This window comes from Mytilus edulis, chromosome 1 (genome assembly GCF_963676685.1).
Source record: "Mytilus edulis chromosome 1, xbMytEdul2.2, whole genome shotgun sequence".
Classification (NCBI taxonomy): domain Eukaryota; kingdom Metazoa; phylum Mollusca; class Bivalvia; order Mytilida; family Mytilidae; genus Mytilus; species Mytilus edulis.
In genome coordinates this window covers 90,781,746-90,793,913 of record NC_092344.1, presented here as the reverse complement: position 1 = coordinate 90,793,913, position 12,168 = coordinate 90,781,746, and the positions used below count along the sequence as shown (strand labels likewise).

Genomic DNA, 12,168 nt, shown 5'->3' with positions numbered 1-12,168 from the left:
GAACACTAGCTGTATTGAGTCAATAAAGATATAGTAGAACATAATTACCTTATCAATGTCAACTAGCACTTCGTCAAATAAGTTAAGATAAACATTATCATCAATGGTCTGTAGACTGGACGGACTGTAATCTCCATTGGGAGCTCTGAAATTATATATCATACATAAACTAAAAACAACTTATTTTTGTAGGTACTATATTCTGTTTTAGTCCTTTCATATAGACTTTGGGACAATACTTTTTCATCATTTTCTAATCTTTGATGTTTTCATTTAAGAGAAGATCATATTTCAGAAATGATTTTGTTCACACTAATATTTTTCTAGTGAAAGTCATAAAAATATATTGTTTACAAAAACTAGTTGGTTTTCAATAACAACATTTGTAAAATAATAATGTAAATACTGGTGATTTTTTTATAAATTTGCTTACATATATAAAGTGGCTTTATCACATTTGAAAATATTTTATGGAACTTTCTAATATAAGTAATACATGTAGTAGTCACCTTTGTTATTGGGTAGGATTAATAAAATCATGCATATAAGATCCTATAAATTATCTCTGAAAAAGATCACCCTGTCTTACCACCTGTAAACTAACCTGAATGGTAACGTTAATCCTTCATTATAGCTAGGATTAGGACCATCTCCAGTGCTTGTTCTCACTGTATTGTGTTGAAACATCACTTCTACAAATGGCTGTACCCGTGTCTACAAAATCAATGAAAATCTCAATAAATACACAGTAAGCTAATGAGAAATGATCCAAGTTAATTACAAATTTGAAACACAGTAATTTGTGATAAACTAAATTCTTCAATATTTTCAATGTAAAAAAAATGCATATTTATCTTTCTGAAAGGGGCACTAGCTACGAGATATATACAGAATCTAAAGTATGATTTTTTTTTCGTTCAATCATTAATGAAAGTGAAATAGTGAAATAATAATTCGCTTTCAAAAACCGTTCATTTTTTTCAGATTAAGATAAGAAACATTGATAATGAATTATTCACCATGCATTGTCCGTGTACTGGTTATTTAAAGGAAAAGAATGTCAACATTGAAAGTGAAACAAAGGTAAATCATTTGATTGACAGATTCGATCCACAAAATATCGATCTCATACAGGTAAAAACGATCAGAAACATATATTTTTAATCTATAATATAAAATTAAAGAGACCTATAATAATCCAATCACACAACTTAGCTTAATCTATTTATATCTATATTTATGTTTACATGGCTTATATGGTCATTAGAGGTCAACTCGATAGTTAATTAGATGGCATCTAGACTAAAATACACACGAAACGAAGCTACATATAATTGTTCTCTTGCCCTGAAAATGGTTAATTTTAGACTTTTGATAGTTTGGATAAATGTTTTACATTGTCATAAATAAAATATGAGAATCTGAGTCAAATCAGTGATCATAAATTTCACAGCTAGTGCCCCTTTAAATATTTAATATTAACAAACAACAAGTTGAAATGTAACCATCATTGTTTGGTAAAGGTTGAATACTCCCTAAACATGTTTAACCTAGTCATATTCTGTATATGCCTGTCCCATAACTGGAGCTTTGAATTCAATAATTGTGGTTGAATGCTGTCTGCCATATTTGTTTTTGTTTTTAGCATAAGTCAGGCTGTAAAGTTTCATCTTGGAGCTGACTGTGAAAGGGCTATATAACCAGTTAAGGTCGTTAAAAGCTTCCATCAACAACCATTTTTGATTTTTTTACATTTTGTCATGACAGGACATTTTATATATTGCTATACCTAATGGGTTTTGCTCAATGTTCAAGACAGTATTGAGACCTATAGTTGTTTACATCCATGACATTTCAACTCTGATTGATTGTTGTCTTATTGGCAATCATACCACATCTCTTATTTTTATAAATCTCTATGTTCAACCATAAAAATTTGGTAATTAAAAAAATAAATTAATAAAAGACTAATTACCTCCCCTAAAATCGATTTATGTGTTTTTGTTTCTTCTCTTGATGTCATACCTCCATGTCTGAAACATAAAAATGGTACAATATTCATAAAACATACTGTGGATTCATTTATTTTCTTGGTTACCACATACATGTGTTTTAACTAACACAATTCAAACCCAAAGTTGTTATTTTATACCTTTAAATATGAATATGTCCTTTTTATTTGCAAACTTTAAACTTAAGGTAACAAAAGTTACAGGCCTGGCTTTAGAAATGAGATAAATATTTTAACCTGAAAATCATGTGTTACTAAAATACAATATTTCAAGGATATTCAAAAATAACACTGGTCTTCTTATCATAAAATGTGACAGTCATATGTAAGTCAGATATCAAACAAATTTAAATATGCATTACTTCATTCATGGAAGTGCTTTACTCATGTGTTTGTCCTTTTTTCTATGAATCAAAAACTGTTTATAGGTTCATTTTGTTTACATCACACTAGTTTGAGTAGAACCTGTGAGTAAAATTTCAAATATAAAAACAATGATTTATTGATCCTAAAATGCAAAATCTCATAGACAAGATACTGAAATAAAATTTTGATCAAACCAATCCAAATGCCTGGTCAAGAAATTATTAAGTCATATTCAAGTTTTCCATCCATATCCAGACATTATTCTGTACTGTTTTTAATTACTTTGAAATCAAATAAGCACTGTTCATTCAATTTACAAAATGTTCTATTGTTGTTAAGGAACTGTGCTAAACATGAATCTGAAATGCCTTGGGTGTGTTTGAAAAATACTGGATTGTAAGCATGCAAAGTGTCTTAACTCCAATAGATTTACCACATTGTAAATAGTTTGAAATTTGACCATGATTTTAAGCTATTCTGTTACTGTAAGACATTTTTTATTACTGGTACATTTGGAAAATAATCATTATTTCAGCTGTTTACCAGGATCAAAATAGATAAATGATAATACATGTTCTTCTATTTATTGTTTCTAAAATTAGTTAATAAAGATCTAAAGGTATTTAATTCAAAGATTTTTACAAAGATAGGAATTTCTACTAGGAATTTGTCCTGTAAATCTTCAGTTTTTGTTATGAAAGATGATATGATGTTGGATAATGCCCAAGATTTGTTGCTAGTCAGCAGAGAAGTTTGTTAACAGCAGGTGTTTGTGCCGCAGTGGAAGTTGTGCTACTGAAAATGCAACGTGAATTATGATTTAAAAGTCATAAAACATATTTTCAAAGTTTGGTTTAATACCTATTTTCAAACATACAGTTGAAACTTAAAATGTGTTCAATAGTTTCTTCTGCATGGGCATAATTGTTTAAAGACATGTACAGTTGAAATCTATAATGCATATAACCCAAGAAAATAACATCTACTTTATGTATATGGATGCTAGCTGAACAGTTTGTCATGGTAGTTGCTATGTTTAAAACCCACTCTACAAAAAGAGATAAAGTGATACACTAAATGAGTACCGTAGTATAAAAGAAGAAAAAAAGCATTCCAGCATTACCTATTCTTCTATTTTAGACAAGCAATAATTGAAGATATTTGCCAAATTTTCTTCTAAACTACATTGTTGAATTGAGACACAACTATGGCCTCATTTATACACGTTTCCAGACAACTTAAGTTTTATAATTAACATCACCCTGGGACCAATAGAATTTGATAAATCACAGGTAACTTTATATAGCAGGAGCATAAGATATCAACTGTACAATGTATGGGATCATTTGATAGAAGAAAACAGATCTAAAAAAGAGTACTTACTTATCATCCCTGAGGAATATATTAGGTAATGCATACACATTATTTATTTTTAATTTTGTAGAAAATGCAATTAGCATTTTAAAACATATAACATGTTTAAAATTATCAACTACTTTCTAAAACAAATCTGTATATCAAGGCATAGTTAAAGGTAAGCAAAAAGTTTTCATAATACACCCTCAGAAAACATTTATATGAAAATTGCAAAAACCCATTTGGTCCGTTAAAAAAGCTGCTACTTAACATTCTACTGTTAGTGATATTTGCATGCCTTGTTATTCTAGCTTAACTTTAGACTCATGGCTTAATGTCAGAGTTCTATGCGATCCTTAGTTGCTGTTTTAAAATTTCAACTACAAAATTAATCAATAAAATTTTACAGCATTGAAATCTAATAACAAGAAATTGCAACAACAAAAAAACGCGACACTTAGTCTTACCCAGAAGAACTGCTGGCTCGAGTTGGAACATACAAAGCTCTGGTTATGCTAACCAATATTTTGAGATCATTGTCCTTTATAGCTTGAGCTGTTACTTTCTTTCTTTCTTTTCTTTCTGGTCTTAAATCACGTCTCCTTTTAGTAACCTTTACTAAATTAGCACCAATCATTCTGTAAAGAAATTATATATCTATAATTAACAATTTGCCATATGTGCAATATTTTTTAATGTTTAAATGATGATCATATTTGTCTTACTACTCTGTATAATGAGTTTTTCACTGTTGTCTTTCAGCCATTTAACATGTTGAGTTGAGGTTATCAACATCTTTGTGACCAATAAACTGTTGACACAGAGATATGTCTCCCTATACAATAAGTATTTTATTTCGATATATTTAAGTAAACTCTTTAAAATGTAATTAATTCAACAACATTATGAGTAATTGACTGTGACAGAGAAAGGCAAGCTGATATTGGAGCTGATGAAATCAGCATAAAAAATACAATGTCATTATTCCTTATACTGGTAATTTGTCTATGTTTTTTTTTTTTTTAAGAATATGAAATTACAGGAAGAAAAAGTGAAACTATTTATATGCATATAAAGCTGAATTGTACTTTTCAGGTTGTGCTGATGCCATAAATACTTACGCTATGTTAGGAACCTCTTCCTCTGACACAACATCACCCAGATGCTTCTTATGAGCTAACTGTCTAAATTTCCTCATAACTTGCTCTCTTGTCTAAAAGAAAATCAAAATTTATTTATGCATAAGCCATTCATAGTCCTGAATGATAAATCTGTTTTCTTGCAAATAATAAAATTCTCTGTTTACAAATCAAAACAACACTTTCTCTGCACATCTTAGGTAAATGTTGTGTAAATTTTTGATACCTGAATCAAGATGTTCTACATAAGGTATGATGATTACAGATGCTAACAATTTTATAAATCTTCTGTACCAATCAAAGATTTGACAAAGACAGTCGTCAGATATGGAGTAGTACATCAATGATTCAGCAATGTTCAAATGAAATAAAATACTACAAAACAAAAGAAATGCTCTTAAGTTAACCATATTTTTGGAAGAAAAAAAATTATCTTCTGTAAGTCACACTAACACATGACTTGCTGATTCTCATCATTCAAATTGAAAAATAGACTTCAAAAATATCCTTTGCAATGGCATTGTTGATAAACACACATTTGATTGTAGGACTTGAATTTCAGAAAGATTGCATAATTTCATAAAATTGAGAATGGAAATGGGGAATGTGCCAAAGAGACAATGGCAGTCATTTATCTAATTAAAATGTAGTGCAATACAAGAATACAGACTTCATTTTGCTATTGTTGTAACCTACATCATCTATTGCAGTGGTGAAGTGACAACATGACAAGTCATAATTTTTGGATATATTTATGATTTTTATATACATGCTTCACTTTTCAAAAATTTAACGCTATCTTTAATGATAAAGGTCTATTTTGATGTAGGCCTTTCTATAACCTTTATTGAAATCCCTTCAATCAGAACTGAGGTTTTGAATGTCTATTATGTTCAGATTATTAGGTTTGATGCCTTTGTAATTGTTATTTTGTTATTTAGGAATAATAAAATTTAAATACCATAAGCCACATGTAAACCCTTTCCAATAATCCTTTCTCCATTATACAGAACAAGGTTTTATTGTTGCTTTGTCATAAAATTATGATTTATATCTACATGATCTGTTGTTTACATCAGTAACTTAAACCGGATGTTTACAATTTCTTATGTTTATAAAATCTAAAATCATATAAGGAACAGACATGAAAATAATTTGTGTTTATCAACAATGCCATTGCAAAGAATATTTCTAAATATAAAAAAGATGTGGTATGATTGCCAATGAGACAACTGTCCACAAGAGACCAAAATGACACAGAAATTAACAGCTATATAGGTTACCGTACGGCCTTCAACAAAGCCCATACTACATAGACAGCTATAAAAGGCCCCGAAATGACAATGTAAAACAATTCAAACAAGAAAACTAACAGCCTTATTTATATGAAAAAATTTGTAAGGGTTCCACGGAACCTGGTGTCTCGGCTACTTTTGCTGTAAATCGCAAGCTCAACAAAAGTGAGGAAAAAAATCAATAAAAATATTCCTCTTGATACTATCTTTTGATTGTAAGAAGCTTCTGTCCAAGTTTGGTAAAAATCCAGGATAGTTTTTGAATCTAATAAATGTTTTAAAAACTTTAACTGCAGACTGTATGTAATGTTAACTGAAAGAAAATCTAAGTCCATTTATAAGTAAAATACGGAAAAAATGGATTTATATTTTTACAAAATTTACTTCTGGATACTATCTTATGATCGTAAACAAGCTTCTGTCCAAGTTTGGTACAAACCCTGGATAGTTTAAGTAAGTTATTAAAATTTTAAAAACTTTAACCACAGAGTGAATGTAATGTTTCCCCACAGAAAAACTAAAGTCCATTTATAAGTAAAATACGGAAATAAAGGGCTGCGCTTTAGCGCATGATACGCCCGTTGCTCTTTTAACTTGTCTTTTATGCTTTAAATGAATTTATATGATCAACTAGAACAAATCAAAAGGGATGTTACATTAATATATTCACCAAAGTTTCATAAAATCCCCCTTTTTTAAGTATAAAAATTTATTACTTAAGAAAACGTAAAATCTAAAATCTATAAAATGGAAAGGGAGCTTATGTCAATAGATATAATAAATTTATCAAAGTTGCATAAAATTTTGTGAAAGTGTTAGTTATTGTCCCAAAATTGGAAAATCCCCCCTTTTTTAAGCATAAAAATTCATAACACGGAAATGTAAAATCTGAAATTTATAAAAATTGAAAGGGAGCTTACATCAATAGATATAAACAATTCACCAAAGTTTCATGGACATTGGTGAAAGCCTTTTTGAGTTATTGTCCGAAGTGTTGAAAATCCCCCTTTTTTTTATGAATAAAGCCCCATAAATCCAAAACTTAAAATCTGAAATTTATAAGAATTGAAAGGGAGCTTACATCAATTGATATAAACAATTCACCAAAGTTTCATGGACATTGGTGAAAGCCTTTTTGAGTTATTGTCCGAAGTGTTGAAAATCCCCCTTTTTTTATGAATAAAGCCCCATAAATCCAAAACTTAAAATCTGAAATTTATAAAAATTGAAAGGGAGCTTACATCAATAGATATAAACAATTCACCAAAGTTTCATGGACATTGGTGAAAGGCTTTTTGAGTTATTGTCCGAAGTGTTGAAAATCCCCCTTTTTTTATGAATAAAGCCCCATAAATCCAAAACTTAAAATCTGAAATTAAAAAAACCGAAAGGGAGCTTACATCAATAGATATAAACAATTCACTTTAGTTTCATGGAAATTGGTGAAAGTGTTTTTGAGTTATTGTCCGAAGTGTGGACGACGGACGGACGGACAACGGTATACCATAATACGTTCCGTCTAAAAGACGAAGGGCGTATAAAAATGGAATTTTATTTTTACAAAATTTACTTCTGAATACTATCTTATGATCATAAACAAGTTTCTTTCCAAGGGTGATAGAAATCCAGTATAGTTTAAGAAAGTTATTAAAGTTTCAAAAACTTTAACCACAGAGTGAATATTTGTGGACGACGCTGACGACGACGGAATGTAGGATCGCTTAGTCTTGCATTTTCGACTAAAGTCGAAGGCTCGACAAAAATGACCGAAAAACAAATATGTATCACATACACAAATAACAACCACTGAATTACAGGCTCCTGACTTGGGACAGGCACATAAATAGTCTATTTTCACAATTTGAATCTCAACTATAATAGATTTTTTTGTTTAAGGAAGGTGTCTAAACCTGCCCCTATTTTTTTTAACTTTGCAACCATCCTTTTTCATGTACACAAATTGTCATTAGTTGATAGATTCTTGTTTGCATGGTATCCTGAGACAAATGTTTCTAGTATTTTTTGTAAAGAATCAATCATTTGTAAGATTTGAACTCAAATGGACCGGCAGAAGAAGCCAATATTTTTGACAGTCCTTATGCCTTAGATTTAACATCTCAAATCAGACCTGATGATGACACCAGATTTAAGATTTTCTTAAATTGTTCATCTGCCAAGTCCCACACAATGGAAAATCATGTATTTGAAAACCTTGCATTAGAATGGTAAAAAAGTGCAATTATGAATCCTTTAGTGAATACATGTATATCTGGCTATTCTTAAAGTTAAAGTCACCTTTTGTAAGAATCTAGATATAGCTGCTCTTTGTTCCTCAATATCTTCAGTTTGCTTTATCTTTTCTTCCTCCCTTTTCTTCTTTTCATACTCCTGTAATTATGTATAAATTCAAATTCAAAATTGCCTTGGTTAAATCACTCATTGTTATGGGCGAGTAAAATTCATGGTTGTGTTACCTTTTAATGATCAGAGAACTGCCAAATTGGATCAAAACCCTTATTTGACATAAGATTTAAAAAGTTCACATCATATACAACATGTGTTCTAAGTTTCAAGTTGATGTGACCACAAGTTAATGGTAAACAATATCTTAAATGAAAAACTGTTACCCGATAGAGAACAGAGGAAAAGACAGAATACGGAAAAATGCAATGCTCCCTACTATAGTTTGATGGGACATGAAAAAGGGAAACTTACGGTAAATGTATCTCTAGGGATTTCTTTCTCAACAGCTGGAACCAATTTATAGTTTTTGAACTCTGCCACTTCACCATCTCTCAATTCTAGTAGCTGAAATCTTTTGTTATTAGCAATGTCTGTATCATCACAAAAGTTAAATTCTTCCTGAAGCTGTTCTAGTCTGAAGTAATCTGGTGGGTTCAGTTGTATTTCTCCACCTTTAGGCTGAAACAAGTTATGAATATTTTTAAAGCATTTGACTCATTTATATAATTCAGCTGAAAGGAAATCTCTGACTAGCTATTTGCCAAAACAAAGCATGTTGTCTGACATAGTTTGTTCAATCTATCCCATCTAAAGTTTCATAAAAGATCATTATATATGTGACCGTTTTGCAGAAAAGTTTTCATATCAGTTATTTTTTTTTCTAATTTTACTGCATTTAAAAAATGTGACACACAGAGTAATAGACATTCAACCTACCTTTAACATATATACTAGATGAGCTGTCAGAGCATTAGCTGGATCATTTCAGTCTAGACTCAAACAACCTACCTTTAACATATAGACTAGATCAGCATTAGCTGGATCATTAGGATCCAGTCTAGATTCCTCAAACCACTTTGATAATTTCTGAATATCTACAACACCTGTAGCACCTATAGCTGCCATGGGATCCATCTTTTTCATAGCACTGAAAATATAATTACCTCTAATATAATAGATCAACAGGAGATGAAAATAAAATTTTGATAATACAGCAACCAATCATAAAAAAAACCCAAAAAAACCCCGCTTAACAGACATCTGTTAAATTTATTCATAACTCTTTTATGCTTTGGGCAATCTTAAGCTGTACATTTTGTATAGACATTTGTCTGTTGTTGACCTCTAAATGTTTTATTTCCTGTTCTTGTTGATGGGTTCTTATCTCATTGAGGTAAACCCTAAATCTACTTTTATTTATGTATAGAGGTCAATATGTAGTCTTCAATTATTTAAAGTTGTGTTTGAACAATTTAACAGACAAGAGCTGACACCCCCAACAATTTCATAGAAGGACAAAATCTTTGTAAAACAATGACTTTCCTGTCATTTGAAAAGAAACAGTACCCTGCAGCAGAAATATTTTACAAAACAAAATATAGTCAAGCTAGGTGTTATATTTGTTTGATAAGTCAACATACAGTCATACACTTCAACAATTTCATGAAAAATGAAACCATTGGTCAGAACTGTACATTAAAAGAGAATGTGTGACTTAGATTTAGTTATATTCATTTTACTTATTAAACTATTTAAGTCATTTGGAAACTATCCTATATTGACTTACTCTACTACATTAAGAGCAGTGCCTGTAACAGGAGGTACCAAGGGGATGCCATTCTCATCTACAGCCCAAGCCACACTAGTACTGATCTCTCCTGTTGTCATCAGTGTCATCATTTCTCCTGTCTTGTTAAATGTGAAAGGTAAACCTGGCAATAAACAATTTCTATTAATTGACTATTAGATCTTTAATGAAATTTCTTTGGTAGGAGTTATCTTCCTTATGCAGATATGTTTAATATATAGTTTAAAAAGAAACATTGACATTTTGTTCACAAATAAATTCAAAAAGTCCTAAAATAATAAATATTCCAAATCTTTTTGCTATATATCAATGCAATCTTAATATTCTTAAAAAGCCATAGAAAGATAGACATAGTGATTCCTGTATATGCCTCAAAAACTCTGTTTGTCATGGAAAAACTTTCTTTCAATTCTTAAAAAAATCTGACCACTCAAACTCATTTGTAACAGTGTTGTACACTATGGTACTTGTGACACAGTTCCCCACCCCTTCATTTGATTGATGTAGCCTGTGGTTATTTCTTACCACTTCTCTCAATCCTTTTATTGGAATAATCAAGTTGTCACTGACCACCACCAATGTCACAAATGACCACTTCTGACCCTTTGAAGTGAGTGAGGTAGCCAGTAGTCACTTAGTGTGTGAGTGAATGACCCCTATTGTCATTACTTACCACTTCCGACCCCTTCATGTGAGTGATGTACCCTGTGGTCACTACTGAACTCCATGTTTTCCAGCTGAACACTCTGTGAAGTAACAGATACCTCTGGGATACCAACACACAACTCGGCTAACATCTCACTTCCAAAACCAAGGGTCTCATGTATCTATTAGAATGAAAATAAATAAAAACTTATACATATTATTAGTACTTTTCATTTTGCATTAATTAAACACTGTTATTGAAAAAAATATCTAGTATTGAAACCACAGGTGGTTATGTTAATATAGGATAAAGTCATTAGAAGCAAGCCATGTTGTGGCAGATTCATCCTACATTCCCACAGACATTATTTTCACAACAGTTACAACATGTATTGCTTCTCTGCATTGTATCCACATATTTACTAATATATGCATTTACAACTTACCTGAAATTTGATACTTTCAGGCCACTGAACAATCTTTAGGTTATATATCTGTCCAAAATTGACTTTGAAATCCTGAGATAATATTCTGAAATAAATTAAAAAATTAAAAAAAAAAAAAAAAAACAGAAATTATATGGAAAATGATTGGCATCTTGTAATTAAGAACAAGCTCAACTACATAAACAGTTTATTCCATTTTAATTTTAATTTTCCAAATTGAGCTATCCATAGAATATATACCATTGACTCTCTGCTGTTGTTTTTTATTTGGTCGGGTTGTTGTCTCTTTGACACATTCCCCATTTCCATTCTCAATTTTATCATTGATATTGTTCTCCCTGGAGTTTATTCAATGGGAAATTTAAACTTTCCTTGAAAAACCAATCATTCATTGGTAAGTTTTGATGTTCAAAAAAAATAAACTCCTTCATGCTTAAATAGGTCACAGTTACTTACTTTGAAGGTGTCCTTGAGACTTCTTTATTATTGAACATGACTTTGATGTATATTTTACACTTGGATATATCCTCTCTTCTTTGTTGTTCTCCCCTTCAATAAAATAATAGAACCATTATGACATATTGAAGTTAAAATATACAGCACTACTTTAGTGCAACCATTTTTTTCAAATAGGTTTCATGATTTTTTATTTTACCTTTTCTGACAATTACTTGCAATAGATAATGCTCATTTAGTTGTTATTGTCTAAGAGGAAGGGAAAAATGATCTGTACTGAGCTGTATCAGACAAATATCCTCAATAGTTGAGTGATTATATACATCAGACTCCGACTTCTCTTGAACTGAATTTTAATGTGTGTATTGTTATGCATTTACTTTTCTGCATTGGCTAGAGGTAT

The 12,168-nt window shown here is 30.6% G+C and overlaps 1 protein-coding gene across 1 annotated transcript in view; it reads right to left on the bottom strand.

The window, feature by feature from the left end:
• LOC139494488 (coiled-coil and C2 domain-containing protein 2A-like) overlaps positions 1-12,168 on the bottom strand; it is a gene marked incomplete in the record, with an annotated part of 66,945 nt that overhangs the window by 24,788 nt on the left and 29,989 nt on the right. The window contains 12 exon segments of the mRNA XM_071282650.1: positions 49-145; positions 605-714; positions 1,976-2,033; positions 4,201-4,371; positions 4,855-4,946; positions 8,463-8,555; positions 8,883-9,089; positions 9,420-9,558; positions 10,198-10,342; positions 10,892-11,045; positions 11,310-11,394; positions 11,766-11,858. Of these exon segments, the coding sequence (XP_071138751.1) occupies positions 49-145; positions 605-714; positions 1,976-2,033; positions 4,201-4,371; positions 4,855-4,946; positions 8,463-8,555; positions 8,883-9,089; positions 9,420-9,558; positions 10,198-10,342; positions 10,892-11,045; positions 11,310-11,394; positions 11,766-11,858 (1,444 nt within the window).